We start from the raw sequence: 24,800 nt of genomic DNA, 5'->3' as shown, positions 1-24,800 counted from the left end.
GCTTACACACCTTGAATGACCACGACCTTGGTTTTCACTCTTTTCTGAAAGCGTTACGGGACTGAGTCTCCACAAGGAGGAGACAGAATGGGGGCTGCGGGGGGAGTTCAGCGATAGGAGGAAGGCAGCAGACATGAGAGGAGAAGGAGCCTCATGGTCAGTGAATCCAGGTTCCCACTGTGGCAGGCACCACCTCACAGACTCCCTTTCAAAAACCGAACAGGATCCATCGTTAAACTAGCCAGGCTCTTTGTCCCGCCCGCCCATGCCTACTGAAAGGCTGCACCAGACCCGGGATGCTTAGGAATCTTTTTCAAGTTCCCAACCTAAATTTATCGAAATTTGAAAACCGCTAGTTCCTAGACCAACATACTCCTTAGGCATCAGCAGCACTTTTCCCCTCCTGGTGTTTATTCCTGGATCCACTTATGAAGAGCAATCAGTTCTCCTCTCAGCCTTCATTTTCCTAGGCTAGACTAGCCAAGCTGTTGTCTTCTCTCACAGGACCCTGCAGCCATCTCCATATGTTCACATGCACTGCGTCACCCCGGACTAAAACAGCTCCAGCACAAGGAACTGGAGTTAGCATTTTGTTCTGCTAAGCTTCATCCTTGTATGGGACTAGGAAATGACCTGTTTACCAAGCACATACCTCGGTATTTATCTACAAGCCCCTTTCCCAGCACTCTGAGACAGGACTGCACCCAAGCATGTTTCCATTGACAGTACAAGGAGCAAAGAGGCCCCATGCCTTCCTACCTGGAACGCGGTCTGGCTGTTGTAGTTGCGAATTTCTTTGCTCGCCCCACGAAACAGGAGAACCCGGGCACAACTCTCCTAGGAAAGAAAATCAGAGACGAAAGAAGGACAGCTGTTAGTGACGTCGACAGCTGAGAGGGAAGAGCACAGAGGGCTCCCTAACTGTTTTAAGACACAACTCAAGTTGTGTCCAAAGGTACTTAAACATGTGTGGTGATCACGCACCAGGTTTATAGGGTATGGTGTTGAAGACCACCCTCTGCCCCGAACAGAGCAGACTCAGCGCAGAGCGAAGGCACCTCTCACCAAGCTGTGAATCACCCTTCATGCACCACAATGATAATAATATATTACAGCACTTCACTTCGAGCTTTGATTTTGCAGGCATGGCCAAAGACAGCAGAAACCCTGTTACAGAATAGCTGGCACGCCTGAGCAAGTATCTGAGAAGGAACACACTCCCGAGGAGAAAATCCTTAGGAGCCCAGAAAGAAACAGGTGGCAAGGCTGGGCTTGAAGGGGGAGTCCCCCAAGCTCCTTCTGGATCCAAAACACACACATGGTCTCCTCATGCCCCAGATCCCGCCGAGCCAAGCACAGCTCAGACTTCTGGTACAACCCTACAGGTGCGGTCCCCCAGGCTGCCTTATCTCATTATATTTAAAACCTCAGACACCAGCAGAAAGATGTTAACAGTGCAGCCTGCCCAGGTCTCCTTCCTTGTCTAGGGTCTTGCAGCACCCTAGGCACGGCCAACAAGTTGGAGGCAGGCAGGAGGTGGAGGGGATGGCTTACCTGCCCCAGCTGCCTCTGCACTCAGGCAGCAGTGGCTGCCACAGCTGAGGAGCCACATACCAATTGCAGCAGGGGCACCGGAGTGATTCCCCACCTACCCCAGGACCTTTTTGCTGTGGGAGGTGGTATGCAATGTTCAGCTGCAGCAACCCCATGCTGTGTGGGATCCCCAGACTGCCCCAGTGTTGTTCCTTTGCACATGTACGCTGTTGGGCAAGGCCTAATCCTTGCAGGGGTGGGCGGTACTGCTCTGCTCAACCCCTCTGCCCATGCACGACTGGGCACAGGGCGGCACTGGTCTCTATGTCTGGGCTGTGCCTACCACAGCAAAGACTCCAGGGGGGCATTCAGATGCCTGCTCATTACACTATTAATGCCCGTCATGGAGCTGGAGCAGCTGGATTTACCAGGTTACTGACTGCCCAAAACAAAACTGCTGCACTTGATCAGCCTCAGCGCAAGATTTCTACACTGGCTTGTTCAGGTTGCTTTGTCTCATTATTGTTAAAACCTCAAACATAAGAAGCAAGACCTTAACAGCGCAGCCTGCCCAGGCCCGTTTCCCAGATCAAAGGCATCTTTCCCCTGAAGCCCTTACGGAACTAGCCAAAGTAATCTCCGAGTTATTAGCAATTATCTGAGAGAAATCACGGAGGAGAGGGGAGTTCCAAGAGAGCTAGGGAAGAGCCAGCAAACACAGGACTTATCTGTTGAAATTGGGGGAGGAGGACATCCAAGGAACAATAAAAACAGCAAACCCAAATTCAATCCTACAAAGATTCTGGAGAAAATCATTAAACAATACATTTATGTGTACCTTGAGGATAATAAGGCAATACCAACAGCCATGTGTCAATAATAAATTGTGTTAAAGCCATCTGGTTTCCTTTTCGGATAGGATAACTGGCCTAGCAGGTAAAGAGGAACAGATCAATGCTATATCAGACTTCAGCGAGGCTCTGAATGCTGCCCCACATAGCATTCATATGTGGATAAACTAGGAAAATGATCTAGATGAAACTGTCACCTGGTGGATTCACAGGTGTTTGGAAAATGCAGAGCGTTCAAGCGGCATCCCTACGGGTCTGGGGTGGGCCTGGGTCTGTTAGCTTCCTTCATTAAGTGGATGAAGAAACAGAGACAGCAACACTGTGGGAAAGACTCTGGGGGTTACAGTGAATTTTAGTTCACACTGGGCACATTTACATGTGAACTTTGATGCACGTTAGCTTATTTTCATGTGCATTAAAGCATCTCTAAAAAAAAACTGCACTCTTTTGTTAATGTGTACTAAGACAAGCTACTGCACATTCTTCTAGCACCTCATAGTGGAGGTACTAGATGTAATGTGCATTAATTAAAGCACATGAATGAGCATGTAGATGTGCCCAATGTGATGCTCTAGCAAAGCAAGCAGATGTAATTCTGGGATACAGTCACAGGGGGGCCACATGCTGGGCACAATACACCACTCTGCTCTGTGCTGGCAAGACCTCAGCTAACTCATTTTGTGCACCTGAATTTAAGAACGATAGAGGCTAATTGGAGATCTTTGCAAGAACAACAAGGCTACGAAGTGGTTCAGTAAACATGACCCATGATGAAAGGTTGAAAGAAAATTGTGTTTCATTAATTTAACTGATTTATATTAAGAGAAAATGGTGGGCAGATACAATCCCAGTTGCCATGCATAAAGGTCGTTATAACAAATGGACAGTGACCCATTGTTCTGCAGGTCCACTGGGGAAAGAAAAGAAATCAGCTTAATTTGCAGCAAGGAAGTGTTAGGTTAGATATTAGGAAAATCTATTCAGGTAGCACAGCACTGAAACAGACTACCTAGAAGGGTTGAGAATCCCCTGTACCTTTACTGAGCAGATTAGCCCGCTATCTGTCAGAGAAGGCCTAGACAGGTAGATTTGAATGTGCCTCATCACAGGTTGGACTAGACAACATTGAGGTCTCTTCCAGCCCTACACTTGTAAGACTTTCTTTGCCAGAGGTCATCCGCAAACCAGGAGACCCCCCAAGAAAGAAGATGACAACAAGGACACCAAAGGGCACCTCAACAGTGGCAGAGGACAAGAGTATTGGGGTGTCCCACCAAGCCAGAAGAGGATGCTGTTCATCACCAAAACTTGATGTCCTAAACACTCTCCAGAAGCCTTTGGTTCCATTAAACTTTGAGGGCAAATGATCACAGCAGGTCCCTTGCTTGACAAGAGAGATGAGCCCAACCTCATACCCAGAATGCAATTATCAGCCTATGATGAAGGGTTAAAATCCAAGACACCTAACCTCTGTATTTCAGGGCCACCAGAGGGAGGATTCAGTCAACTCCTGAATTAACTGGAAGAGCAGTGCACCATCCCAGCCCAGAAAATACATACCAAAAGCACACCATCATGTCAAATTTTGAACGAGGAAACCTCTGACATTTTTGGCTGGATGCTTAAATTAAGACCACTGCATTGCCCTTATCCATGAAGGGAGTTTTCTTATCATAAAAGGATATGAATTTAGACCAATGTGGTATTCCTTAGATGGACCCGTGTTGAGTTTTGTCCCGTTTTCTACTATTTTATCCCATAACCTATGATTATTGCTGGTTAAGAAACAAAACTGTGTGCATGCAGAGAAGGTCTGAGCGTGTGGGCCAAGGTGACTGCCGAGACCCCGCTGACAAGATCTCTCAAAGCCTCTTCTGCTGGTAGCAAAGGGAGGCTGGCAACATACAGGCAGACTCTTCCTCCCACTGGGACAGGGGCTTGTGGGTCATTTGCTTGTGACCTGCCGTAAGCAGCGCCTGATGCCAGGGATGACCTTTCTCTATATCTGCTCTCACAAGAACATGGGGCTGGGACGCGTGACAAGGTGCACTTCCAGGGGTGGTTGTGGTGCCACGGTGGCTGTGTGGCACCAACCTCCCTACCCCAGCTCTCCTTCCTGCCTTGCCTTGATGTTATAATTAACATATTGTTTTGGAGGCTGCCCAAACTCTAGCCATGGGGGCCTTGCTCCCCTCCTCCTTCCCCAGCTATCTATCCAGCTAGGCACCTTTCTCTCCCTCTGTCCTTGGCTGAGGCCTCAGCACAACCTGCCTTACTTAGTTAGGGTCCCCAGCCCATCTGGGCTTCGACCCCTTCCCAGGCCTCTGCCTAGTGAAGGCTGCTGTCTGCCTCCCCCTCCAAACCCAACAAGAAAACAGAAAAGGGTAAACAAGAAAAAGAAAGACGGGGACGATTTGCTGGGTCCTGGGCCTCTGCTCTGCTACCTCCTTGCCTCCCCAGCCCACATATGAGCAGAGAAAAAAAGAACAGGAAAAGCAGACCCATATTGGGTTCACATATGCAGTCCTTGGGCCACACCTACTCTCCCAGCACCTCCTGGGCCAGAGTCCTCAGACTTCTGGGGGCACTCACTCCCCCAAGACCCCTCCTGGGATGGCATAAACAGGTTCATAGATTCTTAGATTGTAAGGTGGGAAGGGACCTTAGAAGATCATTAGGTCCAGGCCCCTGCACCAAGCAGGTCTCAGTGCTTCCCAGGCATTCACACATCTTTTCTTCCCCAGCCATGACTTAATGAGGAGGACTCATTAGCTTATTTAGTCTGGAGAAGAGAAGACCAAGGGAGAGTGAATAGCAACCTCCGCTTCCCTGCAGGGGGGCTGCAAAGAGGATGGAGCTAGGCTGTTCTCAGTGGGGGCAGGTGACAGAACAAGGAGCAATGGGCTCAGGTTGCAGCAAGAAAAGTTGAGGTTGGATATTAGGAAAAACTCTCACTAGAAGAGTAGTAACACACTGGAACGGGTCGGTGGTGGAATCTCCATCCCTGGAGGTTTTGAAGACTTGGGAAGACAAAGCTTTGACTAGGATGATGTAGTTGGGGCTGGTCCTGCTTTGAGCAGGGGGCTGGACTAGATGTGACCTCCTGAGCTCCCTTCAAACCTCGTTTTCTATGATGCTATGAACAGAGTCCTCCTGGGCAGCAACTTCACCTTGCTGCACTTGCATTCCCCTTCCTCCCTGGGGGGCTCCATCCTTATCCACTTGCCAGGGCCAGTCTCCTATCCCTGCTGTGGAAGAGGGGTTATATCCCAGTCAGCCCTGCCTCCCCAGTCAGCTGGTTGGGCTTCCTGCTCACCTGGCTCAGACGTAGTTAGTCTGTGTTTTGCAGCCAGCTGTTTGCAAGCTAGGAGAGCCCATATCCCAGTTATGAAGCATGCAGCTTCTCCCTCCTGTCTCTCCTGGCAGCCAAGACCTCTGTCCCTCTGACTGCTCTGCCACGGCTTTTGCCTGCTGCAGGTGATGTCCTCCCCTTCAGGCTTCAAAAGTCCTGGCTTTAAAGGGGGCTCACTGATCTTCCTTTCCTGGCCCTCTCCTCCCCCACAACAGGGTTAAGGTTCCCTGCTACAGACACCTCTAGGGTACGTCTATGCTGCAGCAGCAGCCTGCCCTGACTGGGCTAGACCAAGCACACCCCACCTACTCTTCCAAGGCACACGCTGCAGACCTGGAAGCAGGTTGGGAGGGCTGCACCTCGGACATCCCTGATGGCCACTCAAGCGTGCCAGAAACCGGTACCTAGAGAGGCAGAGAGGGGTGTCCCCAAATGCCTCTCTGGTGCAGAAATGCCTCAACCAAGCATCTTGGCACAGAAGCTCCCAGTGATTATTGGAAAGGAGCTGCAAGGCCTGAAATCCCTCCTCCACCAGAGAAGGGTCTGAAGAAGGGACATCACTCCAAGTCTCCTGCATAGTCTGATGATGACGAGAAGCCATCATCCCTCATGCAGGCCCTCCAATCCCCCGAGCATTTCAGTTGCTCTCCTCCAGACTTCCCCCCCCACATTTATCAAATTTTCCTGGTACAGAGAAGCCTCAAACTGAACAAAACATCCCAAGGTTGGTGACACCAGAGCCATCTGGATTGCCCCTGCTTTGGTCCATGGCAGACCAAAGACGAAAGGATTCATCTAAAGACTCAGTACAAATCCTAAACCTGGTGCCTGAAACATCCAGAACACCTGGGTACAACACGGGGAAAGCAGAGGGATGATGGCGCTGCAATGTCCTGCCACTGCATGGATAGGAGGGAGCTATAAATACTCTCAGGACTTCCAAGGAGGAGGCCCGTGTCTCCACCACAGAGGAAGGCAAAATCCTACACAGCTGAGGTCAGTCTCATCACGGGGCAACTTTCTTCTTGCTCCCAAACGTGGTGGCCTGGCTGACCTTGAGTGGAGAAGCAAGACCCTTTAGCCAGGAAGCTCTGGGTTTTGGGTCCCAGCAGGAGCATTGGTACAAACCAGTCAAACCCCTAGCCTGGGCTGCAGCCAGCACCCAATGCTGCTGAGGAAAGTGAACAAATCCCTAGCACCATGGGGGAAAATATTCCTTCCCTGCCCCATGAGGTGAGCAGCAAAGCCCAGAAGCCTGGACATACCTAACATCCTCCGCTGTGTCCTGCAAACATAATTCATGCAGCACACCTGGAGTCACAGAACCGCAGACAATGAGGGTTAAAGGGACCCCAGGGGATCACATCTAGTCCAACCCCTGCTCCAAGCAGGACCAGGCCCAACTACACCATCCTGGCCAAGACCATCCCGGATGGAGACCCCACCATCTCTCTGGGGAGCCTGTTCCAGTGCTTCATCACCCTCTTTGTGATAGTTTTTCCTAACATCCAACCTCAGCTTCCCTTGCTGCAGCTGCAGCCCATTGCTCCTTGTCCTGTCATCTGCCCCCACTGAGAACAGCCTAGCTCCATCCTCTTTGGAGCCCCGCTGCAGGGAGCTGAAAGGTACGTCCTAGCTGGCGAGCCAAAACTTCCCTTGCTACCATCCTCTCTCTTGTATACATTTATCCCAGTTCCTTTAATCTTCTTTCATGTCCATGTGGCAGAAAGCCACCTTGGTTTCTCCCCAAAATCTCTGCCCTGTGACAATGTGATAAAATCTCTGTGCTGTGACCATTTGAGTAGGGTGGGCTCAGCAGAGGAGTCACACCCTTGCCCTGTCTCTTTAGGGAACTTGAGCTGGCTGCAGTCCTGAGGGAGGGGGGAACCTGCTCCCTCTGCCTACCTGACTGGTACCTGGGTGAGGGGCATCTACCTGGTGGGCTGGGATCTGCCCGGTAGCAGGTGATATATTTCAAATGGGTTGGCTGACAGCCAACCGGGGCTGGCCTCCACCAGACCAGGTGAATGAGGTCACAGGGGCTATATAAGTTAGGACAGGTGAGGAGGCAGTCTCTTCGGCCATGAGGTGAGGCAGCAGCCATGGGGGGGACACAGAGAAGCTTAAAATTGGCTCTCTCCCCCAAACTCACGAGCTAGAAACCGCCTGCATCCAGAAGGGAAACGTCACCAGCCTCTGGAAGATGCTTGTGAGTAAGCTACTCAAGATCCGATTAGATATCGAGCTGGCAGTAACTCAGATGCGTGATCAAAAGGCTACCTCAGCCACACTGTTTGCTCTTTAGGATTTCTAGGATATTGCTCAATCCTGTACCCTATTCTCACCCTACCCCTGTAACCAATAAAGTCTTCCTTTGTGACTGGTGTGGGAGACTTATTGAGGGGTGGGTCTAAATTATGCCTAAGAGACCCCTTAGGTCTGCGGACTAAGGGAGACTGTCCTTTTTGCCCCCGGACTTGGGGAAGTGCCCCAAGTGCCTGTACTGGGTCGAGTACCCGTCGGACATTAGGCCTGTGTTTCCCGGGGACACAGGGCCGGGAGCGAGTCCCTTCTCGGGGTGGTGGCGGTGACGTTACGCCCAGACTAGCGAGGGTGCTCCAGGAAGGGGTCGGCCGGACGCGAGGCGCCCCGGGGAGGCGCTCGGAGCCTGGCAGGCGGTCGGGCACACGGAGGTGGGCGGCTCAACGCAGGAGTGCCCCCTACTGGCCCGCCACAGTCCAAACCAGTTGTGGAGCTCTGCTTCCTCCTCCTGTTGCTGAGCCCGGTCCTTTCCAATTCTCACCTGCTCTGGGATGCTAAGGAGGTGCTTCGAGAGGTCTTGCACTTCCAGCTGTTGCCCTTCACAGAGCACCCCAGGCCAAACTACTCCCAGATCATACCTGAGCAGTGACGGTCCGACCTCTCCCTCAACAACTCCAGTGACGGAGAGTGCACCCCTTCTCTGGGCATCCATGCCCCTGACTCCCTGCTCTGACAGTGAAGAAGCGTTTCCTAATCCCAATTAAACTTCCTTTGCTCCAATTTCAGGCCACTGCCACACATCCTACTCTCTGCAGTGTGGAAGAAAAAGCGTTCACCTTCTTTTTTTAGCTCTTCAGACATTAGCAGGCTGATATCACGTCCCCTCCCTCATGGACCCATATGCAAGTCAAACATACCTTTTCCTTCTCAGCCTCTCCTTGTATGGCCACCATTCCAAACCCTCTATTATTTTTGTTGTCTGCGTTTCTGCCTTTTTCAAGGGCAGAGTCTGTAATGGCATGCAATGCTACAAGTGAAGCCAAGGCCACGCTGAGCGCAGAGGCACTTGTCTTGCACCTCATGCTCCTCCTGATGCAGCCCCATACCATGTTGCCCGTTCTGAAGCTGTCACGCTGCAGACACAGGCTGAAATTTAAAATTAAACCCAGCAACATGTGTATGTGTATGAAAGGTGGATCCTGCACTGGCCAAGGACCAAGAACCACTCCGGTCCTAGCACATCCTTGCTGGCTCTAGATGTAGCAACACCACCAACATACCCGGGTCCCAAGCCAGGGCACCCTCTGCCCCAGGCTACCCATCCCTGTTTGTCTATATACCACCCAGCCTCATGCCCATGTCCCTGTTTCTCCCATTCGCATGCACCATTCCTCTCTCCACACCTGGTTGTAGAGAGCACAGATGTGGAGCGCAGTGTTTCCTGAGGCGTTCTGTGCCGTCATATCGGCTCCATAGAAGAGCAGATGCTCGAGGTGCTGCACATGGCCGTAGCGACATGCCTGCTCAGAAAGGAGAAGGGAGAGAAAGTAACAGACATAAACATAGGACAAGGGGGAACCAAAAGGTTTTGGACCCACGTAAAGAGCTTCAAAAGGGCTGGCCCACATTTACTGGTGCATGGAAGGATGCAGCAGGAGCCAGGATAGACATGCAGCTTTTTACAACCATCCTTTGCTCTGGAGACAAAACAAGATTTACCCACTTGTGTGCTTATCTTCACTCAAAAACCTGTACTGAGTTTGAACATAACCTTGAGGAGCCCCGTTGTCTTTCTCACACACAGCGCAGATGTGTGTCATCAGCATGGAGTGGAGCAAGCCGGCTAGTCAGGGGTAAAGCCCCTCTGCAAAGATTGCAGTGCTGTGGCCAACACCTTGCTACTGAACAGGTGTCTTTTCAACCATGTAAAAATCTGGTGAAGACAAGCCCCAGCTCAAGTGTCCTGAGGTGTTTCGCTTCTCCCATCTGAGTCACATGGGCCCCGCTTTTGGGAACAAGATGGAAGCAGGGAGCAGGAGAGTGGGGCCCAGTGACAGAGGGGATCATCTTGCACATCCCTTCCTCTGCGGTGTCACCCTAAGCTTTATTTCTTCAGGCTGCCTGCCTAGGAAGGGAAGGAAAGGGGAGCGCAACTGGCTCCAATGGGACCTGCCTGGCTCTCTGGATGCACCAAACAACTTCCTCACCAATTTGGGCTGCATCAGGAGCATGAGGTGCATCTGCTGCTCTGGAAGGACCCATCTCAGAGGCAAGCAACAAGCCCAGTCTCCACGGCCTACTTGGGCCTTGGTTTTCTCCTGGGGCTACCTGCCAAGGGGCCAGTTAGCACAACCGTGATGGGGATTTTCCAGTTATGACATCTGCCCATCAGGGAGTGGACTAAGACTCATCAGCTGCATCACACCAAAGAGCTGCAGCTTGGGAAGGGTTCCCAGACACTGACCTGGACTAGAGCAAAACAGCTGGTGTATTTAGGATGGGCTCGAATTAGAGATGGCATGTTACCCTTTGGACTTCAGGCTGGAGTGTGTGCTAGTCACATTCTGGTCAGGATTTATGCCCCCTTCTCCTGTGTGATTTATCAAATGCCAGCGTTGTGCATTGTGCCCTATGCAAATATGAAGGCCTGTGAGCATCAGCGCATAGCTGTGTCTTCCCATACTCAGACACGAAAGGTCCTTTGTCCTGGAGGACATGGGGGTGCCCCAAACATCACCTATCTTGTCAGGGCACATATATGTAATGTAAGTCAAGGCAGGCTGGAAAGTGATCCAGAGGCATAGACACACACAGGGCCCACAGCTGGCCCATATTTCCAGGGGAGCTCAGCCCAGCCACCCCCACCATGTCACGGCCCTTGTGAGCCCACTGTCTCCTGAGCCACATGCACAAGCGCTCTCACAGCTTTACGGGCAGTGTTGTGATGGCTGGTCTGGGCAGCAGGTCTAAGGGAAGCGCAAGCCCTTCTCTGCTGCAGGGAAGTCTCACTTGATCCCATTCACCACGCTGTTGTTCCCCTCTAGCCTGGCTTTGCAGGAAAACATGCTGTCTGACATTGGGCACGTGTCCTTGCACTTCCAGCGTGAGCATCTCCTCAGAGCAGCCTGTGCCTGCGGCGTTGCTCGTGCAGGATAGCAGCGCAAGGGACATGCCTGAAGACCATGTCTGCAAGGGTGCAGCGGAAGAGACACTGAGCATTTCAGAAGCGTTTAGTGCTGTCTGTGAGCAGACAGAGGCGTACAGCTCCCAGCCTGAGTAATGAAAATGCATCTCTCACGGCAGAAGATGGTTTATAACCTCTGACCAATACCCACTTTGTATTTTTATGTATTCATTCATTTTGTATTCATATAAATTATTGGTATATTAATATTAATTCTTTATATAATTCTTATACATATTCACATAATTTGTGTGTGTCTGTGCAAATGTAATTGGTTTTTGACAGTGATAAGTCCCATGTGGCCACTTTCTTTTCCAAAGAGGAGAAGGACTCCATATCAAAGGCACTGGCAGCCTGTATGTGGCTACACAGACACGTTCCTGAGCTTAAGTCCCAGGAGAGAAACAACCCCATGCTTCAAGCCCCATGGTCTAATAGTCAGCACACTCATCCATGAAGCAGGAGACCCAGTTTTTTGGCCCCCTTCACCTACAGGGAGCCTGAACTGACTCCTCTCTGAATTCTCAGCACAGTGCTGTAGCTGGGCCACAGGTCAGGCATTCCCCAGGCACCTCTCCAGACACCTTTTGAGGCTGAACCACCACCTCTTGCATTTAACAATCATGGCATAAAATGGCTGGAGAGCAGTGGAGAAGTCTGTGGGCCATGGGGAGCCAGGGCCCAAGCTAGGACCCTGGGTCCATTCCCTGCCAAAGCAGCAGCTGTCTCAGCAAGCAACATGTATCCTACCTTGTTCCTCTTCCTCCCAGCCTCCAGACCTCCCCCTCTTGGCTGCTCAGGGGCCAGTTTCAAAATTAGGACTGGGGAGCAGACTATAGTTGGACACGGTGCTGGGAAATCAGAGAGATGCTGGTTCAAACCTCCCCTAAACGAGGGAATGGCCTCCTCGTCTGCCACGGCATTAGCCCGGTTGAATGTTGTGACAGGCACCCACCGTGCACCCACCTACAGAGCTGCATGGAGGTGGACGCTTGTAAGATGTGAGGCTCAAACCCTCCTCTGGACTTACCTGGTGAATCTCCTGCCAGCCATTCTCATCTATGCAGCCGACCTTGGCATAGTCATGCAGCAGAAGCTCGCAGCAGTACGGGTCCCCTCCCACAATGGCGCTGTGGTACAAAGGAGTCAATCCTCTGCTGTCCTTGTAATCCGGGGAGGCACCCAGATCCAAAAGCGTCTGCAAAAAGAGAGTCAGACTCAGCGGGGATCTCACTGATGTCTGAGGCTTACAAAGATTGAGACCAGGGACAAAGCAGGAGGAAACTCTACAGCAGGGATGGGGATGGAGAGGTGCTCAGTTCCGGCACAGCACAGTCCTCATAGCTCACTTCCCCACCTTACCTTGTCATCTGGCTCCACGAAGAGCCACACACTGAGCTTTCTGAACAAGCAGGAAGGGAAAGCCCTTGGTCCAGACAGCCTGAGTCCCAGAGACAGAGGAGGGGAAGGGCTGGGAAGGGCCAGACGGACAAAAGGGTAACAGGGAGCTGGAAAGATGGATGCACATGCACCTCCCCTTCCTAAGTAGGCTTGGCCCAGAGCAGGGGGCTCCAGCCCCAGATCTCCCCCTTGGTGAGACTCACCATCAGGGCGGCATGGTTCCGGCACCGGACGGCCTTGTGGAGAGCTGTCATTCCCTCCCGAGTCCTGAAGTCCAGGTGAGATCCTCCGTTCCTCAGCGCCTTGATGGTGTCTGCACTGTACTCCAGCTGGGCCGCCATCGTCAGAGGGCATTCTGCAGCACCCGCCCACCGGGGAAGAGAAGAGCGATGCCTGAGAAATGCACTGAAACCCTCTCCCCACCTGAGCCTCTCCTGCATGGGCAGGCAGCAGCTCCTACACCCATCCCCACACCCCAACAAGACCGAGCACCTGACTGCACCCCTTCCAGCTATATCAAGCTCCCTGCCTTGGAGGCCAGTTGTATCCCCTCACCCATGCTCTCTGTGATCCTGACACCCGCGGGAGTGACACAGCAGCCCAGCCCCATGCACACGAGCTCCCAGCAAGGGTGTCGCACAGCCACCGGCGAGCACCTCTGGAAGCACCTCTCGGGCACACCAACTGCCACAGACTCAGCACCTCCCTAAGCCTAGAAATAGATGCTATCAAATGAAGCAGCATCAGCTGTGCCAGGACGCGTCTGGTCTGCATCAGTGGGTGAAACACGTTGCTCGTTGTCCTGCCCTTGGGTGCTGCACGACAACAGGTGGCACATACTCCCAGGATGGAGGGGCCCGGTCTTGCACACCCCAGGAATTCCCACATGGGATTGGACCCTTTCAGCCCTGGGATTGCCTGCCCAGATTTTATTGCTTACGCAGACAGGCCCCCGGGATCTCCAAGGCATGTCTTAGTATGCGAGGAAAGTCAGGTTTTCCGGCCCAGGTGGCTGGGGACCACGGGCAGCTCCAGGCTGTCAACACTCTCACATAGCAGACACCTGCCTCTAAAGAGCAGCATAAATGGATACCACCGTGGCTGCAGCCACAAATTCCGGGTGTTTGTGGGGGCAACGAGGGCATGGACATCTGTCTGTGCCTGCTCCGCCTCTATGCCGCCATAAACATTTGAAAGACGATGAAAGACAACATCTGTTTCCACCTTAAGGCAGCTGCACTCCATCTGCTTCAGAGCTTAGTGCCCGTGGAACGAGTGTGCTCCCTAGCACGGCCTGAAGATGATAAACCTGCCCCATGGGTCTCCACATGCTTTAGGGCAGGGGTTGGCAACCTCATCCTGAGAGCCTCCAATCTCTGCCCCCAGGAAGCTCAAGCCATCTGTGCTTACTCTCATGGCAGAGACCCAGCCAGCTGCAGCAAGGGTCAGCAAGTGAAAGTGGCACTGAAGGCTACAGAGGGATGAGTGAAACAGTGCAGCTCTACGCCGCCCATCGCCCATGCTGCCCCAAGCTGGGTCAGACCTTCCCAGGGAGTCCCGCTTTAGGAGATCAGCAAATGGGAAATCTCCTCTTTGCTGAGATGCACTGAGCAACTGCAAAGCTGCCTCCAACATCCCTCGAACACAGGCAGCTGAGCTAGGAGCCGACAGCGCTGCTCATCAGCTACCGGACCCGCACGCACAAAAGCCTGGTGAAAAGTGGACGTCCAGGATGGCAGAAGGGGGAAGCAGGGTCCAGAAGTGAGCAGATGAGGGAGGAGTGATGGGGAGTTACTGCATTGACCCTAATGCTGCAGGAATGCTTTAATGTATTCATCACACCAGATAGGACAAAGTAGGGCAGAGTCAGAAAATAGGCCATCTTCACTCTGCTGTTCTCAGGCATTTAGCAGCGCGTGGCCAGGGGTGGCTTTGCCTGTCTGTGATGAAGTCCTCGCTACGTGCTTTTGGGAACTCGAACCATCAGAATTAGAGCGTGGCCATCAGCATCCGCAGACACAACACAGATGAGCTCTCGCCCTACCACATTGCTGCCTCTCACCATTTGATTTCACCTGCATGCAACTCAAATCATAACAGATGCAAACCAAGCGCAGCAGCTCTTACGCTACCCTGAGGACCTTGCCCCGAACACTGATCTCCCTCCCCTCCAGCCAAAGACCTCTCCCCTTACAATGCTAAACCTAAGCCAGCTCTCCTATGCCTGTCACCAGCATCTCCCTGACCCAGCAATGCACCCTTGTTGCAAGAAGGCTACGGGTATCCAGGGCTGCATTGGCAGAAGTGTTGCCAGCAGATGCAGGGCAGTGATTCTTCCCCTCTGTTCAGCACCAGGGAGGTCATATCTGGAGTCTTGTGTCCAGCTGTGGGCCCCACATAACAGAAAGGATGTGGACAAGTTGGTGAGAGTCCAGCAGAGGGTAATGAAAATGGTTCAGGGGCTGGGGGACATGACTGGTGCAGGAGAGGCTGAGGGAACTGGGTTGATTGAGTCTGCAGAAGAGAAGACCGAGGGGGATTGAATAGCAGCCTTCACAATCTGTGGGCAAGGCAAGAGCCCCCAAGGGGACACTTGCCTGCCTGTACACTAATGCCAGGAGCCTGGGCAACAAGCAGGACGAGCTCGTCCTCCTGCTCAGTGCAAAGAATTATGATGTCATTGGGATAACGGAGACCTCGTGGGACTCCACCCATGACTGGACCACGGGTGTAGAGGGCTCGTGTTGACAAAAGGGGCGGGGGTGTAGCTCTCTATGTGAAGGAAAGCTACATGTCCCTGCAAGCTGATGTTGGCGACCGGCATGGACAGCTAGAGACCCTCTGGGTAAAAATTCGTGGGGAATTCGGCACAGGGGACACAACGGTGGGAGTCTACTACAGACCTTCCACTCAAAGTCCCGAGCTTGACCAGGAGTTCGCCTGGGACCTGACTGAGGCCGCTTGCTCCAGGACCTTGGTTGTCATGGGTGACTTCAATTACCCGGACATCTCGTGGGAAGATCACTCAGCAAAATCTGAGCAGTCGCAAAGCTTTCTCTCGTGCATGGATGACCTCTACCTGACTCAAGAAGTCTATGGGCCAACGAGAGGCAAAGCGCTGCTCGACCTGGTACTGGCTACGGGGGACGACCTAATCGGCGACCTAGTGATCGAAGGGAACCTGGGTGACAGCGACCATGAGCTGATCATCTTCACCATCTGCCGTAAAGCTGGCAAGTCAGTCAGCAACACAGAAGTCCTTGACTTCAGAAAAGCCGACTTTGACAAGCTCAAGAGGCTTGTCGGTCAGGCCCTCAGGGACCACGACCCCAGGGAGATGGGAGTTCAAGAAGAGTGGTTGCTTCTCAAGGAAGCGATCCTCAGTGCACAAGCTAAATCTATTCCAACACGGAGGAAAGGCAGCAAGAAGGCACAGCAGCCCTCCTGCGGCTAAAAAGGAAAGCCTACAAAGGACGGAGGACGGGATTCACCTCCAAGGAGAATTATTCTGCACTGGTCTGGTCCTGCAGGGAGCAAACCAGGAAAGCCAAGGCTGAAACTGAACTCCAACTAGCTTCAAGCATCAAGGACAACAAAAAGTCCTTTTTCAGATATGTGGGGAGCCGGAGGAAAAGCAAGGGCAACGTTGGACCCCTGCTAAACCAGATGGGGCAACTGACAACTGACGCCCAGGAAAAAGCCAACCTATTAAATAGGTACTTTGCATCAGTCTTTCATCAGTCCCATGGGACGCCCATGCCTGCTATGGGACAGGGAGATCCGGGTGAGGGGGATCCCCTACCCTCCATCAATGCTGACCTCGTGAAGGAACACCTTGAGAAGCTGGATACCTTCAGGTCAGCCGGCCCTGACAACCTGCACCCCAGGGTACTCAAGGAGCTGGCGAGCGTCATAGCCCAGCCCCTGGCACGGATCTCTGAGAGCTCCTGGCGCTCTGGTGTAGTGCCCGAAGACTGGAAGAAGGCCAATGTGGTGCTGATCTTCAAGAAAGGGAGGAGAGTGGATCCGGCTAACTACAGGCCCATTAGCCTGACTGCTATCCTGGGGAAGATCTTACAAAAGTTTATTAAGGAGGCCATCCTTGAGGGACTGGCCCAGGCTAACATCCTAAGGGAGAGCCAGCACGGGTTTGTTGCGGGTAGGTCTTGTTTGACCAATCTCATTTCCTTCTATGACCAGGTGACCTATCACCTGGACAAGGGAGAAGAGATTGATGTCATATATCTTGACTTCAAAAAAGCTTTTGATCTGGTATCCCATGATCACCTCTTGGCCAAACGGGCCAGTTGTGGCCTTGGCTCCACCACAATCCGCTGGCTGGGAAATTGGCTTCGTGGTCGGACCCAGAGGGTTGTAATCGATGGCAGTCACTCATCATGGTGCCCTGTGACCAGTGGGGTCCCTCAAGGCTCTGTCCTGGGACCCATACTGTTCAACATCTTCGTTAATGATGTGGACATTGGAGTCAGGAGTGGACTGGCCAAGTTCGCCGATGACACCAAACTTTGGGGCAAAGCATCCACGCCAGAAGATAGGCGGGTGATCCAGGCTGACCTGGACAAGCTCAGCAAATGGGCAGACGAGAATCTCATGGTGTTTAACACCGAAAAATGCAAGGTTCTCCACCTTGGGAGGAAAAACCTGCAGCACCCTTATAGGCTCGGCAGTGCTACGTTGGTTAGCACTACAGAAGAAAAAGACTTGGGGGTCATCATTGACCACAAGACGAACATGAGCCTCCAATGCGATGCTGCAGCTAGTAAAGCGACCAAAATGCTGGCGTGCATCCATAGATGCTTCTCGAGCAAATCCCGGGACGTCATTCTCCCCTTGTACTCGGACTTGGGGAGGCCGCAGCTGGAGTACTGCGTCCAGTTTTGGGCTCCACAGTTTAAAAAGGGTGTGGAGAAGCTTGAGAGAGTCCAGAGGAGAGCCACGCGTATGATCAGAGGTCAGGAAAACAGATCTTACGATGACAGGCTGAGAGCCATGGGACTCTTTAGCTTGGAAAAGCGCAGGCTCAGGGGTGATCTGATGGCCACCTATAAGTTTATCGGGGTGACCACCAGGATCTGGGGGAACGTCTATTCACCAGAGCGCCCCAAGGGATGACGAGGTCGAATGGTCACAAACTCCTGCAAGACCGTTTCAGGCTGGACATAAGGAAGAATTTCTTTCCTGTCCGAGCCCCCAAGGTCTGGAACAGTCTGCCAGCGGAGGTGGTTCAAGCACCTACATTGAACACCTTCAAGAGTAAATTGGTTGCTTATCTTGCTGGGATCCTATGACCCCAGCTGACTTCCTGCCCTTTGGGCAGGGGGCTGGACTCGATGATCTCCCGAGGTCCCTTCCAGCCCTAATGTCTATGAAATCTATGAAATCTATGAAATGACTCCACGATCCCTTTCTGCCCCCGTGCTCTCAAGAAGGGAGTTTCCCATCTTATAAGTGTGCTGCTGGTTACTACTGCCCAAGTGCCACACCCTGTACTGGTCAGTATTGAAGCGCATCCTGTTTTTGCTAGCCCACCCCTGTACCCTATCCAGGTCTTGCTGCAATCTTTCCCTCCCTACTAGTGTGCTCACCTCACCCCACATTTTGGTATCACCAGCAAATTTAAACAGGGTGCTTTTCACCCCATTGTCCAGATCGCTGATAAAGAGATTGAACTGCACGGGCCCAAGGACCAAGCCCTGGGGGACTCAGCTACCCACTTTCCCCCAGGTCGAATATGACCTGTGCACCACCACCCTCTGAGTACGACCCTTCAGCCAATCTGCAATCCATCTGACTGTGTAGGTATCAATGCCACAGTTGCCCAATTTTTTAATGAGGATGGGGTGGGAGACAGTGTCAAAGGCCTTGCTGAAGTCCAGAAAGACTACATCCATGGCAACACCTGCATCCAATGCTTTTGTGACCTGATCATAAAAGACAATCAGGTTGGTCTGACATGACCTGCCCCTAATGAAACCGTGCTGGTTGCCCTTGAGCAAGGATAGTGAGGAGGGTAGTGAGGCAGAGAAACAGGCCCTCCAGAGAGGTGGTGGAGTCTCCATCCTTGGAGGTTTTGAAGACCTGGCTTGACAAAGGCTTGGCTAAGATGATCTAGTGGGGGCTGGTCCTGCTTTGGACAGGGCGTTGGGCTAGTGACCTCCTGAGGTCCCATCCAGCCCTCATTTTCTATGACTCCCAAAGGTGGCTAAACCCTGGCTAGGAATTAGCCTGCAGAACCTGAAGGCTGCTCTCTGGCTCTCGTTATTAATGTCCAGAGATGTACCCTTACTGATCAACAGATTCATAAGTGATCCAGAAAAGGGAGTAAATAGGGAGGTGGAAAAATTTACAGCTGAAACAAAAATTATTCCTGATAGTTAAATCCGAAGCTGATAATGAAACTTCTCTCCAAATTGGGTGGGTGGGCAACAGAGGAGCATGTGAAACTCAACAATGACAAATGTAGGGTACACACACACAGGGAAAAAAAACCCATAGCTATGCATACACTGTGAAGGGCTCTGAATGAGCTATTCCCTCTTGGAAAGAGGCCTTGGACTCAGTGTGGATCGTTCTCTCAACCCCGAGGCTCAGCATGCAGCGGCAGTTAGAAAGGCAAATACAACGTTAGGAGCCATTAGGAAAGGAAATTGAAAACAAAACAGAAAATATCATTATGCCATTACAGAAATCCATGCTGAGCAGTCCTGGACACCTCATCTCCAAGACAGAGAGAACAAAACTCATCAAGGTACACAGAGACGACCAGCGAGATGGAACGGCTCCCATCTGCAGCAACGAACAGCTGACAAGGCCGAGATGCTTCAGCTCACGTAGAAACAGACCTTGCCTTTGAGCCACCAGAAACATTTTTACAGGGGCACAAAGGCAAAGGAAACAGGCGTCCACACCCCTATTTGCACCACAATTTGTGGTTGCAATGAAAGGGGTACAAATTGCTACTGTGTTTTTGCAGACAACGTCTTTTTTCTTCAAGGCAGGACAATGTGGGCAGCCCAGAACTGCCTGCACTCTCCAGCCTCTCTTGACCCTGCACACCCTGGGGACGGGAATCCCTGGGGTGTGGGGGATCTCGCCCCTGGAGCCCCCAAGAGGCTGCCTGGGTCTCTCCCTTGCAGACGCCGGCCCAGGCAATCCCCTGGGGGTGCAGGCAGTGGGCACTGGGATCTCCCCAGGTCTCGCACTACCCTGCACTGAGATGGCAAGGAGCGGTATGAAAGCAAAGGACCCAGGGAACCCCAGGCCAAGGGCCCCACATGTTGCCCACAGTCCCACATTGGTTCCCTGCCCAACGCGGGACAATGGGTGACGTGTCTCCCCCCAGGAAAGCCGATCAGCTGTGGTAGAGCACATCCAGCACAGCTGGTTCGCTTCACTTGGTGACATCTGTTTGTACATTGAAGTGATGCACAAGGTTAAGTGAAAACAATAAGGATGTTTTTGTGCAATATACATTTTACCCAGGCAATCAAGTAAACTCAGGTCAGAGTCAGGCTGGGCCTGACGATGTTCCAAGCAGCAAAAGTTGGGCCCCAGCATACCAAAAAAACCAATATAGGGCATCCTTGAAGTATACTCACACACACACACACCGCTGTAAATGTAACATGGTTAACCCCAAGTGCAAGCTCCATTTCTTTTTCAAATTAATGATTATAAAATACAGAGATACAGATATAGGAGGTTGAAATGACAAATGTTGATAGGCTCAATATGACAGCCCAAGTAACTTAAGTAATGGGAATATAATAGTATAAAATGGGTTTGATTTTGACATCAGGGTTTCTGCTCCGAAGTGTATCCTGGCACACACTGCTGGAATCTGCTTTTATTGCTACTTGAATTGTCTGATTAATGGTGTTTTGTTAAGGTGATGCATTGCTTTCACAATTTGCTATTTTCTGATTTTGCTGAAATCATGCAGAGATACCGGCTTAGCATGAAAGTTACTCAAGAACATTTCTGATAGTTCTTGAAGTACTAGCCTTGCTGCTCTTCAATTTTGCAGGCTCGAAAAGGTAAAATTCTGCCAGGGGGAATGTAACAGTCAAGGTTGTAGCCTCAGGTTAGGAATATCTGATGAACCCTGTGTGTGACCCAACACAGCAGTTCTTCTGTTCTTAGGAGCAGGAGCAGGAGTGTACATGCATGACAGCTGTCAGAGGGTCACAAGGGCTGGAAGGGAGCTCACGAGGCCACGTCTAGTCCAAACCCCTGCTCAGAGCAGGACCAGCCCCAACTACATCATCCCAGCCGAGGCTTTGTCTACTCAGGTCTTCAAAACCTCCAAGGATGGAGATCCCACGACCACTCTGGGTAACCTTATCCAGTGGTTCACCAACCTCCCACTGAGAAGGTCTTTCATAATATCTAACCTCAACTTCCCTTGCTGCAGCTTGAGCCCATTGCTCCTTGTCCTGTCATCTGCCCCACTGAGAACAGCCCAGCTCCATCCTCTTTGCAACCACTTTTCAGATAGTTGAAAGCTGCTATAAATCCCCCCTCAGTCTTTTCTTCTGCAGACTAAATCGGCCCAGTCCCCTCATCCTCTTCTTGCAAGTCCTGTCCCCCAGCATCCAAACCATTTTCATTGCCCTTCGCTGGACTCTCTCCAACACGTCCACATCCTTTCTGTAGTGGGGGCCCACAGCTGGACACAGGACTCCAGATGTAGCCTCCCCAGTGCTGAATAGAGGGAAGAATCACTGCCCTGGATTTGCTGGCACCGTTCCTACCAATGCAGCCCAGGATGCCAGGAGTCTTCTTGGCAGCAAGGGCACAGTGTTGGCTCACATTCAGCTTCTTGTCCATTGTAACCCCCAGCTCTGAAGTGGCATGAAGCTGGAGAAGGCATCTTTTATACAGGCTTCCTGAAGTTGACCTAGGGCTCATAACTGGGAACAAGATGGGATGTCGAAAGGAAGTGGACCTGCCATCTGGCAATACTCAGCTGGCAAGGGATCTCTTAGGAGCTGCAGCCGGCAGCCTTGTTACGACCCTCCTTGGAAATGGTGTCAGAGCAGCTTGAGAAGCAGGGAGCGTCACAGCCTCCCGAGTGCTGCTCCCCAGCCCAGACTCTTGCTCCAAGCATACGGTGGCAGCTGAAAACATCTTTCAAGCCTTTAAATGGATGGAAAAATGGATCTTTCTAAAAACGTGTTTTAGTTCAATTACAAATCATTTCCCTCAATTTAGGAGTCATTTGGTAAAGTTCTCGGGCCTGTGATATATGGAAAGTCAGACTAGATCTCCATAATGGTCCATTTTGGCCTCGGCGTCTATGGCTGACGGGATTTAGGAATTGCAACCTAAGTCTGGCAGGTAATTGTTTGATATTTTTAGCAATTTTTATTGACATGCTCAATGAAGGCAGGCTGTCTTCTGCTCTGCCTGGGTAATGAAGCTGTGTAATGAATGTGTATATCTTGTCAGGTGCGCACTGAATGAGACAGCGCTCAGTAGAAGCAATTATTAGCAAAGCTCGCTCTGTTTGTTTCTGTGTAGTAATAAGCTGATAGCCTCTGTCTCCAACTTATTTCATATTTGGACAATGGGGATAACTGCTAATGTTATTTTACGGATCACTGAAACAGCGAGAGGCAGAGCTCCCCCTGTCCCAGCCACCCCACATGCCTGGCATAAGAGGCGGGGTAATGGCACTGAAGCATGGGCAGGATAGCAAGGGATGGGAATGCAGCAAAGGGGAGCTCACCCGGACCCATCTCTGCTGGATCTTATGATACTACTCAACTTACAGCTTCTCCATTACCCCTCTGCATTTACCATCGGCGACTTACCCCTGGCACAGCTCTGCCCCTGCTGCGCCCTTCCCTTCTGCGGCTTAGCCTTGCAAAGTCTTAAAGCTGCATGGTGAGATGGATGAAAAGCGGCAAGCATCAGTGATGCTGCTACCTGACATGTCATCTGCAAAATCCAAATGCTCAAAGGCCCGAGCATGAGCAGTCAGGGCTCCCACCTTGCTGTTCGCACGCCGGGTTTCCTGTTCAGCACAAAGAACCAGCCGAGCAGGAGGATGAGGTTGTAACCCACATGCACCTTCTTCCCCACCAAACCAAACCTGAAAGCGCGGGATCCTGAAGAGAACACAACTGAGAAAAACATCACAAGCAACAAAGCTTAAAAGAAAAGCCTCATCCAAGCAGAGTCTTTACCACAAAAGCGGAGACATGCTTGAGACACCACAAACACCACCACGGGCCTCAGCACCTCCATTGCTTTGCCTGGCAGGCGCTTGGGAAGCTGGTGACAAGCGGCAGCATCATGTTAGCGGCTGCCAATAACTTTCTGGGCACAACTTAAGGGGCTGGTTTTGACTTAGGAAACCCTAAATGGCCTGGGACCCCCCTCCCAGCATGAGGCCAAGCAGAAGAAAGGTCTCCAGTCCCACCGGGCACCTCGTGGGCTTGATAAAAATACACAGGAAGTCACTTTTGGGACTGCCAGAGTGCAAGCCTAGCCATCTTCCAGGAGCGTGATGAGCCCTTTTCTTCTGGCAGGTTTTAGCATGCTTTGTTGTGCCTTGACTCTGTGGTCTGGATGGCAGGAGAAAGGCCAGGCGAAAGCAGCAGGATCTTTCACCCAGCGATCAGAGACTGAGAGTGCCTCTTCTGAGACCCACACCTGCGGCACGCCAGGTTTTCAGTCGAAGCCCCTAATCCCCTATGGCCGTCGGTGAGCAACACGCAGCAGGCAGCAAATGTATAGAAAGACTGGCAGAAGTGGGTGTCTTTGGCTCCTGACAGCCCACTATTACCAGCTCTCACTGGCTATGCTTACATTTCTCAGAGCAGCGATTTTCAGTTCGTGCTCTCTTTCCTGGGCACCGCTGTTTTTTACATCGCGTTAACGGTGCGTAGGAGGCTCCGGCAGGAGCCGTGCAAATCCTACCAGCACTGGACTGCGGTGCAATGAAGCTGAAAGCTTAATGAACTGGAGGGTCCCAGTTGCTCTCTCACTGCAAACATTCACTCCTGTCCCCAGATGGAAGTAAATCAGGAGGTGTTTATCAATGGTGTTGATCTCGGGAGAGCCAGTACTCCGAAGCCATGCAGGAACAGAGAGATCTCGAAAGCCCCTCAGCCCCGGTCTTTTATCTAAACATGAGAACTTCATAGCCCAGATTTTAGCTGGAGGCGTCAATGGCAGCTAAGGTGGCTGAGCACCTTTTAGCTTTTGTCATCTTTGCACACAAACACATGCACTGGTGTATTCTTGGGACAGCAAGCATCATGTGCATAACAACAGAGGTGCATACGAATTTACTTCCAGATGAAAAAGACTTTGGGGTATAACTACGCGTGTGTTAAGAAGCCTTCCGTTTATAACCATCCATGCTCCAAAACAGCTTGGAAGCACCATAGGGGCTGGGCTGAGCGCTTCTTCCGGAGAACTTGAGAAGCATCACATGAACTTGGGACTTGCCTAGCAGAGGAGTGGCAGCCTGGAGCAAGAAGAGAATGAGACAGATGTTTTTGTGTTGAATTTATAACAGTTGCAGGAGTCACTTTTGTTCCAAGGGGAAAATAAAGTATTCGCAGGCAGGTTCTCTAGCACCGCATTTTATACTGGCTTTGATGTGAAAGTATTATCCCATCCACATGGGTTTTTGTTTATTCCTCAGCTGTAAGAATGGACATTTTAGCCAGGCTTTTAGAAAAATGCTACTTATGAAATTATAATTGTGCTCTGTCCTTCTTCACACCCTGCTTGGAGATCCAGTCCTGCTGTGCTGCTTTTGAGAAAGCCACCAAACAGCGCAGGCAGAGTGAACCCATGGCAAAACTGACCTTTCTGTTGTCACCCTCCTACTCCCTCCCGCTGTCCTCCTTGCTGTCTGTCACACTCCCTGGCACGTGTTTTCTCTGCATTGCACGGGCTCCGAAGAGGGCCCTGTTTCCTTCTGTATGCTTATGTAGTGCTATGAGCAACCAAAACCCAGCCCCGACTGGGGCCTGCTGGGGCCACAGGATGTAAGGGCATCCTTCTCATTTTTCCAACGCCATGCGGGAAATTACACTCCAAAGGATTCCCACTCTTGGATCCGACGCTGTTTTCATCACACGGTGGCACAACAAAATACATAAGACACTTCCACAAGTGCCGCCAGGCGTTTCCCAACTGTAAAGATTTGTTAAATTGCTGTTATGAGAAAGAAAAC

General features: G+C 51.6%; 1 protein-coding gene across 1 annotated transcript in view; it reads right to left on the bottom strand.

Annotated features, from left to right (window-relative positions):
* SHANK3 (SH3 and multiple ankyrin repeat domains 3) overlaps positions 1–24,800 on the bottom strand; it is a 589,500-nt gene that overhangs the window by 426,167 nt on the left and 138,533 nt on the right. Inside the window, exons 7-10 of the mRNA XM_090041443.1 lie at positions 12,787–12,938; positions 12,213–12,380; positions 9,402–9,518; positions 760–837 (exon numbers count right to left, since the gene is read on the bottom strand). Coding sequence (XP_089897569.1) covers positions 760–837; positions 9,402–9,518; positions 12,213–12,380; positions 12,787–12,938 — 515 coding nt within the window. The remainder of the gene's footprint in view (positions 1–759; positions 838–9,401; positions 9,519–12,212; positions 12,381–12,786; positions 12,939–24,800) is intronic.

Source organism: Crocodylus siamensis, chromosome 4 (assembly GCF_052110815.1).
Source record: "Crocodylus siamensis isolate JL-2025a chromosome 4, ASM5211081v1, whole genome shotgun sequence".
NCBI classification, from domain to species: Eukaryota; Metazoa; Chordata; order Crocodylia; family Crocodylidae; genus Crocodylus; species Crocodylus siamensis.
This window is presented reverse-complemented; position numbering and strand designations above follow the sequence as displayed.